Raw genomic sequence first — 21,161 nt, forward strand, 5'->3', positions numbered from 1 at the left:
TCTGCCCATCTGCGTGCACACTGCCCGGACCCTCCCAAGCGGTGAGCAAGAGCTGCGGGAATCTTTGCAGGAAGTGGTCGTGGAATTGTTGACCGCCAGTGATACCTTTTCCCTGCGTTTCAGCTGTGTTGGAGTAGAAGAGGAGGAGGCCCCAGACATCGACATATACCACTGCCCCAACTGCGAGAAAACCCACGGGAAGTCCACTCGTAAGTACAGCACCACGCGCTGCAGCTCGGCTCTGATGGACTCCTGACCTGGGTTGCTGGGGTAAAACTCTCTGGGTGGTCACACCCTCGTGCTTGGGGACCATCTCTGGCCTCCTTTACCACCCCTATGGCCTTGCCAGACCCATTGCAGCCCCTCCTGATCGGCTCCCGCACTCATAGCCACTGTGCAGAGACTCTTTTGGCTCTCAAAGGCCTTAGCAGGGGCTGCAAACTCCAGCACCTGCAGGGGCCAAGCTGGCCTGAGACGGGGATGTGCTGCAGGGCTATCCAAGGGGTTGCTCAGCCCACCCCTGCCCAGCTGACTTCTGCCTTGCTGGGGTCTTGAAATTTGCATCATGGGGATCTGCTCTTCCTCCCTTCTCCACCCCTCAGGGAATCAGTCGATTTCCTTTCCCAAACTGCCTGCTGTTTGCCAATCCCAAGGGTTTTATCCCCACCTTCCTCTGGTCTCTTGGGGGTGTGGCAGTTACTCTGGGGGCTCCCCAAAGGTTTAGGCTCATCCAAGGTGGCTCCAGGGGTGCCCATGTCATGGCTGAAAGACAAATTGCAAGGCTGAACTCAAAGGGGATGAGGTGCTATGGTCTGCAGAGACCACAGAAGGGGCCAGCCTGGGAACAAGGCAGATGGCATGAGGGTGTTAATGTGGCTTCTGCTTTCCAGCCTGGGTCAGGGCTGCTCAAAGAAGGTGGAGGCTGGACACTGGCCTTGGCTGGTGGCAGCAAGTTTGCAGTTTCTAACCTACACTTGTACCCTGGGGACTTGGCAGCACTGGTGTTGCTCTAATTACCACATTGACTGTCTCGTCACTGCTTTTCAGCAGATACAGGAGGTGACTACCTCCCCATGGGTTAACTGGTGGCATTTCTGGCACCTCTTGAGCCACTGGGAAGGCTCAGGGCCTGGGAAAGATGAACAGGGTGGGGACTTGTTGTGGGGGTGGGGAGGTATACCACATGACCCTGGGGCATGGCCAGGGACAAAGCAGGGCTGGATCAGAGACCCCTCTTGACTCCTCCACCCCCCCCACACACACCAGTGTCCTGGGGAGGCACAGTCTTAGGGGGCTCAGGGAGGGTGGGGCCACACTTCTGTGTGGTTCTGGGGGGTGCTATTGCATGAATTGAGGCTGGGATTGGGCTACAGCAGGGTGCGAGGTGGGCATTGGTGTGCACACACAGTGCAGTTTCTCCAGTGTCCCTGAGTGTCCCCAGAAGCACCCTTCCTTGATGATGACAGCTTGCCTACCTTTGAGGTATGTGTGCCTGCCTCACCCAGCCCCTGTTCCTGTGCTCCTGGGTTTGGGCAGAGGCTGGGTGGTCCCCAGCTGCCTGTTATGGCCACTTAAAGTCAAATGCAGGCACCTTTTCCTGGTACTTACAGACAGCTTCCCAGGGCCTGTGGGACAGCAGCCCAGTGGGACCCAGCAGCCCTTCCCTGGTTGTGCATATGTATGTGTGTGTGTGTGTGTGTGTGGAGGTTATGTATATATGTGTGTGCATGTTCTCTCTGTGTGCATGTGTGGGAGCATGTGTGTGCGTGAGTATTTGCACGCATGTGCATAAGTGTACGTGTATATGTATGTGCATGAATATGTGCTTTCCCTGTCTGATGTTATTGTTGGCCATTTGGCATCAAGAACAAAGGCACAGGTTTTAGTACTTTCCACCAGTGTGCATTCCAGATTGGCTATCACTTTTTATTTGAACTGAGTCTGTGCTCTGTCTGGAGCCTGTCTGTGACACACCAGTTGGGTTTTTGCCAAATCAACTCAGTCACACCTTTTACAGCAAGGCCCCTTGGGGACAGGAGGCCCCTTTATGTCACTGTGTTTCCAGGGAAGCCCCCAAACCCGTGGGCTGTGCCTCTTTCCCTTCCCTAAGTGGGCTTTGTAGCGGGCATGGCAAGGTGAGGAGGGGAAGCCCACAGGTTTTCCCTGTTGACATAGATTTGGTGCAGGGCCTAGTGGTCCCAATGGGAACTCGGCAAGGAATCCCCATTGACAGTTGACATGAAGGCTCATGGAAAGCAGGTGGCATACCCTCAAAGTGGCTCTGATCCCAGTGTTGTCTCTCTTTAGCTCTGTGACTGCTGATGAGGTTACTTTACTCACTAACTTCTCACTTTGACCCTCCCTGAGCTGGCCTCGGTGTCACACCCGGCGATGGAGGTGTTGCCCCCACACTCCAGGTGTCCCACTGGGCAACTCTCTTTAGGGTGTGCATTGTCAGAGATCTTGGGGTGCCATAGGCAGGAGTACTCTCAGCCTCTGGGCTCAGGATGTCACGGGCCCTGGGGAGGGAAGGAGCCCTCTGGCCAGGGCTGCAGGGGGAGCCCTGCAGAGATCAGATCGGGCCTCGCAGCTCTGTCTGTGGCTGTTGTCCCAGCCCCCCTGCTCCAGCCATAGCATCAGGCAGGGCAGTCTCTCCATGAGGTGGTGGAGCTGCTCAGTCGTGAGAGAGGATCTAGAATGCCAGATGGTCCAGGACTGCCGGTCAGCACCTGCTTCTCAGGCCCAGCTCCTGGGGGCACGTGGAGGTGCTGCTTATTTCTCCTCTGTCCACTGTACCCTGTGACTTGGCCCCATGCCCCTTCCAAGACTCAGTTTTCTCATGTGGCCTCTCGGGGCGGGGCACTCAGTGCCCGGTAGTGTGCATCCTTGTGCCTCTGCATACCCTCCTAGGGAAAACCCTGGCATGGCTCAAGCCTCAATCTGTTCCTTAGAAGTGAGGCTTCCCTGGGACCACGCTGCCTGCGGAGGGAGGGACAGATGCAGGCGACAGCTCAGGCACCCTCAGGCCCTGCTGGGAAGACAGTGGCTAGGGAGCATGGGAACACCCCCACCCTGCAGCCTAGAGGGATTCACATGGAGTCCCCTCCTCAGCACCTTCTTTCTCCTGCCTGCACCCGCCCCCACCCCCCTGCCTGACCCATGCAGCACTAGGATTACCTGTCTCATCAGTCAGCCTCTGTTCTCTGCAGTGTCGTGGGTGCCAGTGTGCCCTGGGCTTCCCTTCTCATCCCACCGCAGATCCCTGAATGCACTGGACCTCTCATAGGTGGGAGCCCCCTTAGAGCCAGGCTCACCTTCTACTTGGGGCAGGCAGTGCCCCCCCATTTGTGTGGACAGCCTGGGTTCAGGAGGCCAGGTGCGCCAAGTTCCACTCCGCTCCTCCTGCCTCCCCTCAGGCCCTTTGAGGGGAGAGTGCCTTGTCAACTCTAAAGCCTTGTACACACTGGATGTCCCTGGGTCACTTCCTGATGCAACTACAGGCCCAGTTGAAAAGACAATGATGTTTAGGCTATTTTCAGAATCAGAGTGACCCAGGTTGTGATTGGGGTGGTGTCCCCACCCCAGGGCTTTGCCTTTGCCATTGCCATGGGCACCCTATCCCAGCTCCCTGGGCTCTTTAGGAAGCTGAGATGACCCAAGGCCATCGTCCTGGGTCATTTTGGTGACCCCTGTGCAGAGCTGAGCTGCTTGGTGTGTGCTTACAAACTTCTGGGGAGAAAAGACTGAGATGGGGTAACTAAAGGGTGGTGGGGATTTATCCCTGACCCTGACACTGCCTAGTTCTGGTGGGCATCAATGGGCAGGGGTAGGGACTGAGCCCTTCTTTTCTGAGGTTCATCCCCCATCCCAGAGGCTCTGGACAGAGGGGCACAATGGGGCACATGGGGAAGAGCCTGTGGGTCTAGAATAGGTGCTGAGTTTGCCTGTGGACCAAGCAGCTGTGAGAAAGGGGCCTAAGCTTGTGCCCTGCAGAGCTTCCCAGAGCACGCATGGTGCCAAGTACCATTCCCTTATTACATCTCAGAAGGAGCCCAGGAGGCTAGGATTAGTGTCTCTCTATTAAAGATAAGACACAGAGATGCCCACTAACTTGCCCAAGGTCACACAGCACCAACATGGTGGGGCAAGAAAGATTTGGGCAGGTGACTCTGAGCCTTTGGATCTCCCATCTATGCCTGGGCCTGGTGCTGCCTCTGGAAGTCATAGCCTGCATCCTGCCAGGTTTCCATACCATCCACTCGCACCTTGGCCATGGAGACAGGCATGACATAGTATCACTCCAGCTTGACTGATGGAGATAGGGAAGGGTTGGTGATTTGGAATGGAGGCCAGCTCAGCCACCAGCCACCCGCGCTGTTCCCTTTCTGCTTTAGGGAAGTCCTCGGACAGGCACCGTCACTGGGCTGTCATCAGCTGCCTTCGTGCCCACAACCTCAGAAGCGCAGGAGTCCCAGGGCTCACCCCTGCAGCTCCCTCCCCACCCTCATCTGGGAAGGACAGCCACCCTGAAGGCCCTGCCATCAGTCCCTCATATCCGGTCTCATTTCTGTGGAGGGCAACCTCCTTCAGACCCCCTCAGCAGTTCTAAGGAGCAGGTCCTCCTTGCTCACCGAGTTACCTGTGGCTGCCCTGAACCAGGGCAATCACTTCCCTCCCTGGGGGCTCACAGTCCAGTAGGGTGTGTGTGCATGTATGTGCATATATGTGTGTGAGTGCACATGTATGTGTGCAATTGTGTCACAGTCCAGCGGGTATGTATGCACATGTTCACATGTAAAAAGTCCAAAGTGTGTGTACCAATGCCCTGGGAGCATGCCTGAGGACAGGGCTGCCTGAGAGGGTGGGCAGGGTGCCGTGGACAGGGTGGCTATGCAGAAGGGTATGAGGTGGGTACAGCCCAGGACTGGGTAGGGCAGAGGTGGTCAGCTTGTTTCTGTATGTGAGCTGTGGGCTGCTGAGACAGGATGGTCTCAGCAGCGTGGTGACAGGGTCTGTGCTATTTGAAGACAAGTTCGTGGGGAGGTGTCCTGAAGGCCGACCTTGGTGGGACCGCAGGAGATTCCTCTAAGGAGTTCTTAGCAGACTGGGTGCTGAGTAGGGAGGGGTCCTGGGAGACCCCAGCTTCTGGTGCCATTGACTGAGCCACAGAGTTGGGAGGTATGAGATGGGCGTGGGATTGGGGGTCTAACCAGAGGCCGAGGATGGTGAGGGCTCCTGATCATGTGATGGCGCCGGGTAATGGTGGGTGTGGAAGGCTGGGTGCGCCGGGCCCAGGGACCCCAAGGACTTTGCCTGAGGACGGTTGAGTCTGGCTGCATTCTTGACTCCTTGGCCACCTTCCTGGCTGGTGTCTGGAGGCATGGGGAGGGGAATGCAAGGAGGGGGCCTGCGCGGGTGCTGACCCAGCCCGTGTCCCCTGCAGTGAAGAAGAAGCGGACCTGGCACAAACATGGCCCAGGACAGACGCCCGATGTGAAACCTGTGCAGAACGGCAGCCAGCTCTTCATCAAGGAGTTGCGGAGTCGGACCTTCCCCAGGTGGGCAGCATGTCCCCCTGCCGCTCGCTCACTTCTAGGCCCAATGTGCACCCCCAAAGGGACTCAGAGCATAGTTCCCTGAAACTCCAGTCCCTGGCAGGGGGTTGACCCCCCTTTTCTCAGAACCTCTGGGTGTGGGAGGCAAGAGACCCACGTCCCCACCGGCTGTATCCTTCCCATGGGGCCTTCTTAAGGGAGAGGAGTGGGGCCAGCGTCCAGCCTAAGACCATTCTCCAGACGTGCGTCCTGGCCCCCAGGTCAGGGTCAATGGGTATCCCTGGTGTCCCTAGTGTTCTTCTAACCCTCCCTATTGCCCACACCCTTGTCCTGCCTGAGGGCAGAGGGCAGGATTAGGGCTGTGCGAATGGCTTCTGGTAAGAAAGGGGCGTGGTGACATGGGACCTGCTCTGAGCCACTTCTCAGCCCTCCACGCTCAGCGATGGTGCTGTCATCAGACAATTCCACTTTCTGTCACCCCAGTCTCTTTTTCATGTGTGGTTTCTAATGAGAATCCCGTGTAACTCTTATCCTTGGTTCTCTATAGACAAGGCAGTTTTCCCCCTCTGGCTCATTTTCTTTTCTTTTCTGTTTTTCTATCTTTATTGAGATAAAATTCATATACCATACAAATCAGCCATTTAAAGGGTACAGTTCAGTTGTCTTTGGTATAGTCACAGATACGTGCACCACCGTTAATCAATTTTAGACATTTTATCACCCAGAAGAAACCTGTAACTTTATCACTCCCATCCCTGCTCCCCCTGTCCCCAGACCTAAGCAACCACTAATCTGCATCCTGCCTCTGGGTTTGCCTGCAGTGGACATTTCTTCTAAATGGAGTCATACATATGTGGCCGTCGTGTCTGGCTTCTTTCACTCAGCATAATGTCCTCAGGGTTCACCCATGTCATAGCATGCACTAGCACTTCATTCCTTTTTCATGGCAGAATAATATTCCAGTGTGTGGGCTCACAACATTGTGTTTATTTGTTAATCAGTTGACAGACATTTGGGTTATTTCTGATTTGGAGGTACTGTGAATAATTCTGTTATAACCATTCTTGTACAAGTTTTTGTGTGGACATATGTTTTCATATTCTAGGAGTAACTCTATATTTAATTATTTGAGGAACTTCCAGGCTGTTTTCCAAAATGTTGCACCACTTCTCATTCCTACCGGCAGCATATGGAGGCTCCAGTTTTGCCATGTCCTTAGCAGCACTTTCTAGGAAATGTTCTTTAATCCTCACCTGAGGGCGTGTTTTTTTATTGATTTGAGAGAGGGAGGAAAGGAGAGGAATGGGGAGAGAGAGAGAGAAATAAACATCCATGGGAGAGAAACATCAATAGGTTGCCTCCCTTATGAGCCCCGACCACGGGGGACCGAACCCACACCTGAGCATGTGCCCTGCCCGGGAATCGAGTTCCCCGCCTCCAGGTGTACAGGACGCCGCTCCAGCCAGCTGAGCCACACCAGCCAGGGCCTCACCAGCACTTGATATCTGACTTTTTTATTCTAATCACCCTTGCAGGTGTGAAGTGTTCTCTCACTGTGGTTTTGATTTGTGTTTCCCTAATCGCTGGTGATATTGAGCATCTTTTCATTTGCTTTTTTGGTTATTTGTATATCTTCTTTGGAGAAATGTCAATTCAGATCCTTTGCCCATTTAAATTATTTTTGTCTTTTTGTTGTTGAGCTCTAGGAGTTTTTATATGCTTTATATACAAGTCCCTTATCAGACATATGATTTCTGAATACTTTATCCCATTTTATGGGTTGACTTCATTTTTCTTGTTGGTGTCGTTTGAGACACAAACTTTTTGTAATTTTGATGAAGTCTATTTTATCTATCTTTTTTTGTTGTTGTTTATGCTTTTATTGTTATATCTAAAAATCCTTTGCCAAATCCAAGATCATGAGGATTTATCCCCATGTTTTCTATTAAGAATTTTATAGCTTTAGGTCTTACAGTTTGGCCTTTGATTTTTAGTTAATTTTTGCACATAGTGTGAGGTGAGGATCTAACTTCTTTTTTCTCGTTTGCTTGCAGCTGTCTGTTTTGTCCCTGCACCACTTGTTGAAGAGAACAATTCTTTCACTATTAAATGGCCTTGGCACCCTTGTTGAAAATCTCTCAGCCGTAGATCTGTGCACTCATTTATGGACACGTCATTCTGTCCCACTGATCTGTTTATCCTTAGTCCAGTCTTCCACTGCCTTGATTGATGTAGCTCTGTAGCTCTGCAGTAAGTTTTGAAACTGAGAAGTGTGAGTCCTCTAATTCTGTTTTGGTTTTTTCAAGATTGTTTTGGTCATTTTGGGTCTCTTGCAATGCCACATGAAATTTAGGATCAGTTTGTCAGTTTCTACAAAGAGGTCACCTGAGACTCCGGTATGGATTGTGCTGAATCCATAGATAAGTAGATTCACAGTATTGCCGTCTTAACAATGTTAGGTCTCTGACCCCGTGAATATGAGATATGTTTCCATTTATTGAGATCTTTTAAACTTCTTTCAATAATGTTTTATAGTTTTCAGAGTATAATTTTCCACTTCCTTTGTTAAATTTATTCCTAAGTAATTTATTCTTTTTAATACTCTTGTAAATGTTTTTTCTTAATTTTATTTTCAGATTGTTCATTGCTACTGTACTGAAATACAGTTGATGTTTATCTATGGAGCTTATATCCTGCAATCTTGATGAACTAGTTTATTCTAATTATTTTAGTGGATTCCTTGTGTTTTTTTATACACAAGATCATAATCATCTTTGAATAGTTTTACTTCTTCCTTTTCCAATCTTGGTTACTTTTATTATTTTTCTTGCCTATTTGCTTTGGCCAGGACCTCCAGCAGAATGCTGAGAAGTGGCCAGGCAAGGGTGATCAGAGCCCCAGTTTTCTCAGGGTGCCACACTCAGGGCAGAGCCTCAGTTCCATGAGTGTGGGCTAGGTGGAAGAAGGGAGCCCCTACCTTTTAGCAGACCTTGCTCAGGACTTAGCCTCAGCAATAGACAGACGGGGGAGGATAAGAAAGATTGACATCCTGCTCCTCCAGGAAGAAAGCCCTCCACCTGGGACCTTGAGGGACGTTTTCATTCAGCATTCCTCTGTCCTTGGCTGCAGCCTCTGGAGTGGAGCCTGCTCCTCACTGAGCTGGAAAAGTATAGGGAAGGCGTGTTTTTGGGCCAAATATCACATAATCTTACCATTCTTTTACCAAGCTTTCATAGATTTTTTTCTTGCATAAATGTTTCTTCTTTTGCTGTTTGCTCTTAGGACCAATTCCAGAGGCTTGAATAGCTTTTAAAATAATTTTCACCCATTTCACTGGGGTGCAGGTCAGTAGAGCTCTTCACTCTGTCATGCCAGGAGTTGATCTCTCTCATCTGGCTTCCTTCAAGATAGTGTCTTTTTCTTTTATTTTCTGCAGTTTGAATATAACATGCGTAAGTGAAGTTTTATTTTTTTAAGATATTTTGTTTTTTTGGTGTTTATGTTGCTTGGTGGTGCTGCCTGAGCTTTCTGGATCTGTGCTTACATGTCTATCATTAATTTTGGAAAATTTTCAGCCATTATTATTACTTCAAACATTCCCCTCTCCCTCCCTCCCTCCCTCCCTCCCTCCGTCCCTCCCTCCCTCCCTTTCCCTTCTGGTATGCCCATGTGCATACATTACTCTATTTGTAATTATTCAACATGTCTTGGATATACTGTATCCTCCCTTTTTATTCTTTTATCTCTTTGCCTTTCAGGTTGAGAAGTTTTTGTTGGCGTACTTCAAGCTTACTGATTTTTTCCTCAGCTGTGTCCAGTCTACTGATGAATGCTTCTTTCATTTCTGTTAGTTTTTTTTTTTTTTTACTTCTAGCATTTCCTTTTGATTCTTAGAGTTTCCATCTCTCTGTTTACATTACCCATCTGTTCTTGCATGTTGTCCACATTTTCTGTTAGTGTGCTTAACATATTAATAATTATTTTAAATTTCCTATTTGATAATTCCAAATTCTGTGCTTTACCTGAGTCGTGTTCTGATTCTTGATTTGTCTCTTCAGACTATGGGTTTTCTTGCATTTACCATGCCCTGTAATAGTTTGTTGAAAGCTAGGTAATAGGAATTGAGGTAATTAGGCATTTAGTGTGAGGTTTTACGTTGGCCTGACTAGGAGCTGGGCTGTTAGTGTTTGCTGTAGCTGTGGGTGCCAGAGGCATCACTTTCTTCTAGTTTCCTTGTTTTTCTCCCCGTTTTGTTCTCTTCAGGTTTCCCTAAGAAATCCTTCTTAAATAGCCAGTGTCTTGCAGCTCTCTCAACTATACTTAATTGTTATTATACTGTTATACGGTGATAAGGTTTGGGAGAGGGGATGTGTTCTATAATTTAATGATTAAAGTTCAGTGTTTTAGTGGGCTTGAGGCTCTGGTCTGTCACCTTGAGAAGTATTTCTTGGCCTTTTCTTTTTCTCTCCTTACCGGAGACAGGAAGGCTGTGGGGCTACAGTTGGCTACTTGCCCTTCCTCTGTCAGATAAGGATCTGGTAAAGCAAGTTCTCTTGGAGGTAAACTTTGTTATGAACACTCTGAGTGTATTTAAACATAGTTACTTTTCCTCTCCCCCTGCCTGAAATAGGAGCAGGTCTTTATTATGAGAACCTGGTAGAGTTCTTGAAGGTAAAATCCATGAAAGTATGGGTCTCCTTTGAGACTGAGCCCCCACAAGTTTTTAACTGTTAAGCTAGTCCACACTCAAGTTCCATACTTTGTCAAAAATTACCATTTAAGTATTTTTTTCTACCAGTTACTACCTCCAGCAGCTTCTACTTCAGGTAAGGTTGTCTTGGCTGTGATTTTCTGTATATGCCTGTCTCTCCAGATTTTGGGGTGGCTCTTTTCCCTATAATCCCAATTACCTGATGAATCTAAGTCTTCAACTTTTTTTCTTGTTGTGAGGATAGGAGTGACAACTTCCAAGGTCTTTACATGTGAGATTTGAAACCAGAAGTCTGGTTCCCTGTTATTTTAACCCCTTCCCATTAATTGGATTGTCCTTTTATTGCTGAGTTGTAAGAGTCCTTTACATATTCTGGATACTCATCGCTTATCAAATACTTTCTTTCATCCTGTGGATTGTCTTTCCACTTTATTGATAGTGCTCATTTGAACCGCAAAAATTTATAATTTTGATAAAGTATAATGTATCTGTTTTTTCTTTTGTTTGTGCTTTTGGTGTCTAATCTAAGAAACCAGTGCTAAATTCAAGGTCATGAAGATTTATGCCTGTATTTTCTTCTAAAAGTTTTATAGTTTTAGCTTTTATATTTAGGTCATTTTGAGTTAATTTTTGTATATTTCATTCTTTTGAATGTGGATATCCATTTCTCCCATGCACCAGTTACTGAAATGACTGTTCTTTCTCCATTGAATTGTCTTGGCACTCTTAATGAAAAGCAGTTGACCATATATATTTAGGTTTATTTCTGGACTCTTCGTATGCCCATACCACACAGTCTTGATTACTGTAGCTTCGTAGTGAATTTTGAAATTAAGAAGTGTCTTGCAGTTTTGTTGTTCATTTTTAAGACTATTTCGGTCATCTGGGTACCTTGCATTTTCCTTCAGCATTCTAAGTTCAGCTTGTCAGTTTCTGCAAAGATGTCAGCTGGTATTTTGATAGGGAACGTGTGGAATCTGTGTGTCAATTTATCATTGAGAAGGGCTTTGTCTCCATCTGCTGTATCCTGACTCCAAACCCATCCTGTGCAAGGTCTACTCACCCATTAAGGGGCTTAGGGTGGGGCTAGGAGAACAAGGGAGATGGTGAGGATCTCAGCCTTGGTAGGAGGGATGGTTGTATCCCCATCCCCCACTCACCACTCACCTCACCCCTAGCCAGGCCTCCTGGTCCTTGAGGTTTCCATATGTGAGGAGTGCATAGGACTCTGCCGTGGCTGCCCTGTGACTCCGGGGCATGGGGCTGTGGGGAGTTCTCCACTTGGAGCCTTGGGAGATGGGTGGCAGGAGCTCGGGCTCCATGTCTCAAGCCCTGAGGCCCTCTCCAGGCCTGTCATGGTGCATAGAGGCTGGGACCTGTGCTGATGTGACTTCTGACCTGCATTTCCCCACAGTGCGGAAGACATAGTGGCCCGTGTGCCAGGCAGCCAGCTCACACTGGGCTACATGGAGGAGCATGGCTTCACGGAGCCCATTCTTGTCCCCAAGAAAGATGGGCTGGGCCTGGCGGTCCCAGCCCCCACCTTCTATGTCAGCGATGTTGAGAACTACGTGGGTAAGTGCCCCCCACCCCATTCATATGGCCGTGGGCATCTGGGCCTGCTGGTCTGGAGCCCTGGTTGTTTCCCTGTGCCATGTGAGTTGAGTGTGACTCAGGGTCTCTGTTCTCTGTTGTGGGCACTCTTGGTATTAGACCACACATCCACCTAACTGGCATGTGACCCTGACTCCTCCCCCTCTCAGTTATTCCAGCTATAAAGCGGGGTCTGTCTTGGAGACCCCTTGATTTTGCTGGCTGCCAATTCCATTACTGTTGGGCTCTAGTGACAGTCATGTTAGGAGGGCTCTGCCGGGTCAGGGCCCTTCCCCTGGGCTTGCGTTTTGTCCCCCTCAGCTTCTCCTGGGGGCTGACCCAGCTCATTTGCCCCAGGATGAACCTGCCCATGACCCAGGGCCACCTCTCTCCTGGGCTCCCCTGGGTCCTAGCTGATGCTGTCAGCAGCTCCGTCTTGTGTCCCCTGGCAGTTCCCAGCACTGTAGACACCCTCAGACAGGACACTTCTGTGTGGAGGGAAGTGCCCATGTGTGCTGAGGCGTCATCCATGAGGCAGCTGGCATGGAGAGGCGCACACACCTGGCATTGACCCTAGCAGGGTTGGCGGCCACACTGTCCTGGGTTTGAGACTCGCATGGTTGCCAGGGCTTGGTATGTTCATGGGGACGCCTGAGTGGCCAGTGAGGGGAAAAGCAAAGATTCCCTGAAATGGCAAATGCACAGGCCAGTGCTGGCCACATGCTGGGACTACAGAGGAGTTGTTCCATTGCCTGAAGCTTGACCCTCTACATCTGCAAAGCCTGCAGTGGTGGTGGGCACGGGACCTAAATGAAATCATCTGTACGAGAACCAGAAACCACACTCCTCTCTGGAGCTGGGTCCCCAGGGACTGGCCTACTTGTGGCAGGGAGGGAGAGGGAATCACTTTCCAGTCTGGTAATGACTGTCCGGGACTATAAGAGCACCCAGAAGAATAGCCAACATCTAGTGGATTCCTCCCAAGAGCCACATTTTTTTCTAGACTCTCCCTACATATGAGCTAGTGTCATCCTGCCCATGGCTCTGTCTTCCAGGCCCCAGGTTTGGGTCTGCCTAGGCCCTGCCCCCTGCACCACCACTATGCCACAAGGGAAGGCAGTCTTAGAGACTTTTATTGTAAATGCCTTTCTTTCCCCTCTTGTTTTATTATAAAACTTTTCACACACACAAAACAAGAGGAGTCAACAGTGAGCCCCCACTTGCCCAGTACTGACCACAAAAACCACCAGCTTTTGGCTGTTTTTTTGTCTCTTCCACTTCCCCCTTCCCCGAGTATTTTAAAGCAAAACTCTGGTACATCCATCATGTCACTCATGACAACTCCAGTACACAGTTCTAACAGACCATATTTTTTAAAAATGTAATCACAATTCTATTCTTGCACTCTATAACACAAATGATAATTCCTTCATATCATCTTAAGGCCCACAGAAATTCTCCCCAGTTGCCTCAAAAACACCCTTTTACGTTTGGCTGTTTGAATGAGAACCTAGACAAGACCACACACTGCACTGGGTTTTTATATCCCTTCAAGTCTCTTTTCTTTTGGAACAGCCCCTCCCTTCCCCATCCCCTGGTATGTTGGAGAAATGGGATTGTTGGTCCTGGAGAATCTCCCACATTAGAATTGAGGAAAATCCTATACTGGGGATCTGGCTGATGGCATCCCTGTGGTATCATGTAGCATGTTCCTCTGTCCCCAGTGACTCCCGCACACATGGTGAGAAGCTTGCTCAGGTCTGTGTTCAGGTTGTCGGCAGGATCCTTCCCACTGGGGTGCTTCAGTCAGCTGGAGGCCGGGGGGTACCTGGCCACCCACTTCTAGGCAGTGATCCAGCAGCCCAGCGCCATCTGTCCACAGAGCCTTCTGTCAGCCTATCAGCCTGAGGTCTGGGCAGCTGTGGAGGGCTGTTGGGAGAAAGAATTGGCTAATCCTGTCCTTTCTCCCTCTATTCATTGTGAGTCTTATCCGAAGAATTTCGTCAGTGGTCACTTGGTTGTGCTGAACTTTCTTTTCATCATCAACGATATTTACCTGCACTTTCCCTCATCAACTGTAGGAAGCAGCATAAATGTTTTCCTTCTACTTCTCAGTTTTCAGAATAATGAGTTGGTACCCTAGAAATGCAGAAGTTGCTTGATTTTTTAAATTTTTAAAGTATAAGTGTGTGCCATGCATTATTTGGGACATACACGGTAAACATCTTCATTACTTATTTCAAGTACAAATTTACTTGGAGTCCTGTACTTCTAGTTGCTGATCTGGCCACCTTAGCTGAGGCAGGCCCCACTGTATCATGGAGTCCTTCTGACAGTTGGAGGGTTTGGGCAGCAGAGACCAGAGCCTTGGCGTGCAGCCCTCCCCTCAGTAGCCTCCCCCGTCTGCTTGCCCTGGCCCAGCTTCACGGAGGCCAGGCCATTCTCCCCTGGGGCACCCACCCTCCTCCACTGCCTCCCCAGGCCCAGAGCGGAGCGTGGATGTGACCGACGTCACCAAGCAGAAGGACTGCAAGATGAAGCTGAAGGAGTTTGTGGACTATTACTACAGCACCAGCCGCAGGCGGGTCCTCAGCCTCACCAGCCTGGAGTTCTCTGACACCAGGTGAGCGGGTGCGCGGGGTGCGGCTGGGCCCTTCGCTCCAGGGAGGCACGCGCGGGGCAGGTCTCGGAGTGTATAAAATTCCACACACAGCGTTATTTTGTGTTTCTCTGCTAAAGTATGAAAGTTATTCATTGTGAACAATTCAAACAGAAAATAAAGAATAAGACGCCAACCCCTCCTCTGGAGAGAACCATTGGCAACAGTACTTTCTCATGCGCGACGCACTCAAACACACACATCACACGCACACTCACTGAGACACCAGCACTGACCCCCGCTCACACACAAGCGTACACACTCCCACCTGCCCGTGCCCCACGGACACGTGCACACATGCCATTACACACTTGCTCTTGTGCCTACACACACTTCAGTGTGCGTCTTTAGCACAGTGCGATCATGCCGTAGCAGCTGCTCGAGCCTCCCGCCTTAGCCACCCCACTGTCATCCTCCCCACCCCCGTGTTGGGGCCCTGACCTACTGGCTGTTGTTCTCAGGACGAGGTCCCGACACAAGGTGTCATGGCTGTCTGGGCCCACCTAGTTCCAGGATTCTGTTATTAGAGGTTGGTCAGACTCTGGCTCTCCCCCATGTCTTTATGACGCTGTTTTCTCAGGACCATCTGCTTACCTGTGCCCACCTACAGCGGTGCCCCTCTTGCCCCCTTTTCCAAATACCCACTGCTCTCCAGCTGGCCTTGGGAAAGATCCAGTGCACTGTCTCCCCAAAAGGTGTGAGTCGATGATGGTTTAATTTAAGAACAATTTTGTCTTTGGATTATTTTCACCTTACTAATTCTAGAAAGCACACAAGATAACAAAATAGACCAGGTGAAAAAAGACAGGTAGGAAAAAAAAGAGTTATCAAAAACCATATTGAGAAATAGAATACAGCACTACCAGGAGCCATAATAAAATAATGTAATTGGATGATGGGTTTTATTTGAGCTTCCTGACAGCAAAGGCAAAAAGGGGAATGAGGGTTATGGTATCTGGAGGAAACAGCCTCTTATCTGTGTGTGTACAAGAAGATATTCTCCAAGGCTGAGTTTTGATGAGTGGTACCAAAGAACACACTCATGTTGCCATCAACTTGATTGGCCTCCCTGGCCAGAGGGATCTTCACAGAGTGACACTGGGATGGTTTAGGTGATGGAGCTAGGCCTGGGGTTTCCCCTTGGGACTCTCACTGCCATTACTTTGCTGGCAGAAAAATATATGGGTGCTTCTGGTTTCCTCTGGCCCTGTCCAAGGACAGTGGGGCAGGGGGGGACATGAACACTTCAAACCAGGCTGTTCATGGTCTTGGTGCCAGAGCCATCAAATGCCCTGAGATCATGTTCTATACCATCCGAGAGGGAGGAGGTATGGTCTCTGCTTCATCGGTGCAGTCTGTCCTTGAAGATGTCTTCTGGAGCTAAAAGGCAGGGCCTAACTCCGTGGGCTGTCTGGGGCTGCATTCAAGGCATCCACAGGGGTCTTGTGTTACCTTCCCTTCTCTCTGAGAGTCTCCAAAAGGCTTCAAAGAGCCTCTGGCATTGGCAGCAGGCTTTGTACCTGAGGAACCAACAAGCAAGGAAAGAAGGACATTTGGAGCCACGTGGGGAGGGGACAGTGGTCCCACTGCTGTGTGTGGTGTATGGAGGGTTATGAGTGCCCCAAGCTGGTGGGGCAGGGCCCTCTCCTGTGGCAGTGCTATGCCTAGACTGTGGAGGGTCTGGGAGGCGGATATGGGCACAGATGGGCAAAGATGGCTCTCATGTTGGATGGAGAGGCATTCTAGTTTGGAAGAAGCCAGAGATTTAAAGAGGAGGGCCAGTGACTGAGGCCACTGAGCTCAAGGTGGCCTGACCTCTGATTTGTGATAGGCTTGTATGGGTGGCATGGCCCTCAGTGCAGAGTTGTACAGATTCCCTCCTGCCCGAGGCACCAAGAAAACAGAGATGGCCCTTGGGGCAGCTGAAGTGTCACTGAGCAGGTGCTTCTGAGCTGGGTGTTCCTAATGCAGTATTGTGCATTTTATCCAGAAGGGACATTTAATTGAAGCAAAGGCGGCCTTCACCTTTTTGCACATTCCCTGGAAGTAAGCTGGCTGGTCTGACAGAGACCAGTGTGGCAGAGGGTTCTCGGCACCCATTGTCAGCACTAGAGATCAGTGACTTTTCTTCAGGCAGTGCCAGGAGGCACCTAGGCTGTGCATGAAGAATGATACTCTCAGCCCATCACACCAACACAGCATGGACCAGCCCAGGAAAACTCCCTTTCTGGGTCTCCCTGAAGAGGCTGTCTCCAGGGCGGATGGTCCTCAGGCCTTCTCCCCAGTGGGGAGACCAGTGTTAGACATTTTCCACAGCCACACCTACTGGCGAGGCTTGTTCTGCCTTCTGTGAGCCTCAGTTTGCATATCTGTAAGATGGGAACGATGCCATATAGCCCAAAGTGAGATGTGTGTGGACAGGCATCTCAGAGCACCTTTCCCTGCCTACCTAGGGCATAACAAATGTGGCGACACTTTCCCACCATTGCTGACCCTCTTCCTATCCCTGCCCCCAGAATGTCCAACTTCGTGGAGCCGCCTGATATTGTGAAGAAACTGTCCTGGGTAGAAAATTACTGGCCTGATGATGCGTTGCTGGCCAAGCCCAAGGTGACTAAGTACTGCCTGATCTGTGTGAAGGACAGCTACACCGACTTCCACATCGACTCCGGCGGCGCCTCCGCCTGGTACCACGTGCTCAAGGTGAGCTTTGGGGGCCCACCCCGTCTTTGACCAGGTCACTGTGGGTCTTCAAGAAGGTCTGCAGTCTTCTCGAGCCTTAATTGTGGCCAACACTGGGAAGGATGCGGGACAAGATGCATCCACCCCTGGAGGTGTGGGGGGCAGCAGGCATGTGTTGCCTTTTTCTAAAGACTGAGACTCATGAGGCCATTGGAGGCAGCCCCGTGGGGTGGACTGAGTGCTCAGCAGCCGCTCTTATCCAGGGAAGGGAGAGTAGTGCTGGAAAGAATTCCTGAAAGAGGGGACAAGGGAACTTAGCTTGCCCCACTGCCACCCCCAAAGGAGTGAGCCAAGGGATGGAGGTGGCCTTCAGGTGCATCTGAGCAGCAGGAAGGGCTGGGGTCTGGGCTGGGGGCAGATAGAGAAGCTGGGGGGAAAGGAAGGTGTGAAAACAAACAATAAACGAGACCCAGAACTTTGGGTTCAGCTACTCTGAGTCTCTCCCAACGAGCAAGTCCCAAACTGCGTGTCCCTCAGTCTGTTTGCTGAGAGTAAGGGGCTCCATGTCTCCTGGTGGGGTCGGCCAGGGCCCAGCAGTGGGGCCTCCTTCCATCTCCAGCAGGACACAAGCCTCTCTCTAAAGTAAAGCTTTCCTCTAATTCAGGAAACAGGATCACAGCTTTGTTTCCCCTTGGCACACACTGTGTTCCTACTGCTGCAGAGTTGTATGTGGGAGGGTGAGGGTGCCCCAGCCATGTTGGGGTTCCTGTGCTTAGAACCTTCTGAACATGTTGACTTCCAATCTGTAAAATATGTGTGGCCCCAGTGTTTGGGGAACGGTGGCCTAGGCAGGATGGTGTTTGAGCCAGGACCGAGCTCCAGGACCCTAGCATCTCCAAGACATGGAGGGCTCTGCCTGTGCCCCCAGCATCCCTGGGGTGTGGCAGGCTCTGTCCCCACTGCACTGCAAGCTCTGTCAATGGCCTCTCGTTGGCAGGGGGAGAAGATCTTCTATCTCATCAAGCCAGCTTCGGCCAACATCTCCCTGTACGAGCGCTGGCAGTCGGCCTCCAACCACAGCGAGATGTTCTTTGCCGACCAGGTAGACAAATGCTACAAGTGCACCCTCAAGCAGGGCCAGACGCTCTTCATCCCCTCAGGTGAGTGCCTTGTTTCATGCCACGTCACCACCACTGGGGTCTTCCCTGGGAGGGCACTTCCTGGCTGTCTGCTGCCTTGTCCTGGGGCAGGCCTGTTGTGCAGTCACCTCTGGGGTCACCTCAAGCCAAGAGCCCCAGCAGCCTCCATCCTGGCTATGCTTACAGAAGCTGGGCTGGGGACACGGGGTTCCATGGGCTCCCAAGAGCCCGGCCATGCCGTTTGAGATGGGTGTTTGCTGATCTTGACATTTCAAACATAGCAGGAGGAAGCAGGGCGTGAACAAATGAACATCTTTTATAGGTGTCACATTGCTTCACCTGTAACCATTTCCCCATCTCAGAGAGGCTTCCTTTTAAAAATAACATGATTACAATACTGTCATCATATCTTAACAATGAATAGTTAACAAGCCCTTAGTTTCACCAAATAGCCGACTGATGCTCAGATTTTCTTAAGAGGCCTCATATTTCTATTGACTTATCTGCCTCTGAGTCTTTCTTGATCTAGGTCCACCCCTACCTCTGGTTCCCCACAATCAGTTGTATCCCCCAGCATGGCCCAGGCTCCGTTTCTGAGGATGTTGTAGGGATGACCCCAGCTCTTTAAGGAGGCGTGGTAGCCCTGCGTCGTCTCCTGCCCCTGCATGTGGAGATCAGGGATGACAGGCAACCTGACCCTGGGTGGTCTGAGCACGTCCCCTCAGCTTCCCGGCCTGAGTTTCCCCATCTGTACTGTTCAGGGCTGGATTGAACAGACTGGGCCAGCTCAGACAGTCTCCTTCCTGGAGGGCCCATCCACTCAGTACACGAGGCCAGGCCAGAGCTCCTTCCAGGGGTATCAGGTGGGCAGGGGCCCTGAGCCCATGCTGGCCAGAGACTAGCCAGGCAGCCACTGCAAGCCTGGCGTGAGAACGCCGTGAAGGGCTAGCCACATCTGTCTCCCCCAGGCTGGATTTATGCCACACTCACGCCCGTGGACTGCCTGGCCTTCGCGGGACATTTCCTCCACAGCCTGAGTGTGGAGATGCAGATGAGGTAGGGCCACACCTGCCCCCGGGCTCCACCAGGCAGGGTCCCCAACATCAGTGTGATGCCACCTCCCCTGAGTGGCTGGGCCTCCATGATCGTGGGAGGAAGGAAAAGATGGGCCCTTGAGGTGCCTAGTATCTAGACACCCTCCATGGCCCGTGGTGGGTTTGAATGAACTGAAAGGCCGAGCTGCCTTCTCCTTAGGCACTGACCCAGAGGTCTGGAAGCCACGGCCAGTGGGACTCACCCTCAGACACTTGTCCCAAAGTGATCCCTGGTTCACTTCACCACGAGTGCCTAGCAGGGAAGCTGAGTGGGCATGGCCTCAGTGTGGCTGTGTCTGGCCACAGTTGTGGCATGGGCCCACCGTTCTTTAGTGTCACCTGCTCAGGACTCAGTGCCTGAACAATTCTTTGCTGTGGCTTCCAGAGCATATGAAGTGGAAAGAAGGTTGAAACTGGGCAGCCTGACTCAGTTCCCCAACTTTGAAACTGCCTGCTGGTACATGGGAAAGCACCTGTTGGAGGCCTTCAGAGGTACGTCCCTATGTCTGGCCTACAGCTTTGGGCCATTTGTTTGTCTGTGGAGCTCAGGGACTCCAGGAGGAGGACAGGTTTGCCCTCATGCAGCAGGGCAGCCAGACCCTGGGGCTGGCTGAGCACTGCCTTCAGGAGGGTGTCCACATTCCCTCAGCTCCCTGGCCTGGTTTCCATGGATTTATGCCGAAAAGAGTCCAGACTGGACTCTTGCCTGTAGGGCCATGTCCTGCGTTCTGCTTGATGTCCGTGGCATCATGTGGATGTTGACAGTGTTCAGTTGGGACATGCAGAGGCCTGGGGTCTGATTGGCCCTGCACCACCAGCTGAGGGACCTCTGAGGCATTCCCGCTGTGTGGGGCTGGGTGTGCACGTCAAGGTCCCATGAGGGGCCCTTGAGGGGCGCTCCACTGGGTCCCTCACCTCCGAGGACATGGTGCCCTCAGTCCCAGGCCCTGCTGGCCACTCCCTGGGCATCACTCTGGCACCCTCTCTCAGGTCCACAGGCTTTCCACAGCTTCTGAGCGACCTGAGGAGCTTTGCTTCCAGGTGCTCTTTTCTCAGCGGTGCCTGTCTGGAAGCTGCTCTTTTGAGTAGAGTGGAGCCCACCTGTTGGGACCCTCAGGACTTTGGCTTTAGTTTGAGAAGAGAAAGCTGAAAATGGTTCTTAATCTGGGCTGGCCAGGTTTCAGTGAAATTTGTCATTGAGCCCCAAATTGGGAGCTTTATATACCCTGGCAGAGGGAGTGCCCTGCCCTGGGGGCTCAGTGGAGGTGGGGTGGGGAGTGTGGGTGGAGCCATGCCCCACACTGACTGACTGTCTAGGAGGACTTGTGGCCAGCCGGCCAGCCTCTGCCTCAGGCCCTCCTCTGTGAATGGTGACAGCACAGCTGTTTGGGGCCAATAGGACCCAGAGAGCTGCCTCCTGCCAGGCAAACAGTCACTAGTGGTGTCAGCTCTCCTGCAGGAGTGGCAAGTGCTCTGTCCCTTTTCTATGGGGCTGGCCCTGGCCCCCAAGGGCATCTTTGAGATGGGCCCAATGGGATCCAGACCCCACTCCCTGGTGTCCCTCAGCTGTGCAGGGGATGATGTGATGGTGGGAATCAGAAAGCACCTAGGGATACTTGGTTTGGGTACAGCTCTGACCCCTTGCTCAGGTGGGCGGAAAACCAGGGGGAGGGGGGAACCAGGCCAGCTGTGTGAGAGGCCTGGAGTAGGGATGGTGGGAGGCCAGCT

General features: G+C 51.3%; 1 protein-coding gene across 2 annotated transcripts in view; it reads left to right on the forward strand.

The window, feature by feature from the left end:
* PHF2 (PHD finger protein 2) overlaps positions 1–21,161 on the forward strand; it is an 84,780-nt gene that overhangs the window by 44,135 nt on the left and 19,484 nt on the right. For both annotated transcript variants that reach the window (XM_087822538.1, XM_087822537.1), the window contains exons 2-9: positions 124–209; positions 5,444–5,558; positions 11,681–11,841; positions 14,341–14,482; positions 17,035–17,221; positions 18,198–18,360; positions 19,308–19,395; positions 19,819–19,925. In XM_087822538.1, the coding sequence (XP_087678664.1) occupies positions 124–209; positions 5,444–5,558; positions 11,681–11,841; positions 14,341–14,482; positions 17,035–17,221; positions 18,198–18,360; positions 19,308–19,395; positions 19,819–19,925 (1,049 nt within the window). The remainder of the gene's footprint in view (positions 1–123; positions 210–5,443; positions 5,559–11,680; positions 11,842–14,340; positions 14,483–17,034; positions 17,222–18,197; positions 18,361–19,307; positions 19,396–19,818; positions 19,926–21,161) is intronic.

Source organism: Miniopterus natalensis, chromosome 12 (assembly GCF_054644295.1).
Source record: "Miniopterus natalensis isolate mMinNat1 chromosome 12, mMinNat1.hap1, whole genome shotgun sequence".
NCBI lineage: Eukaryota > Metazoa > Chordata > Mammalia > Chiroptera > Miniopteridae > Miniopterus > Miniopterus natalensis.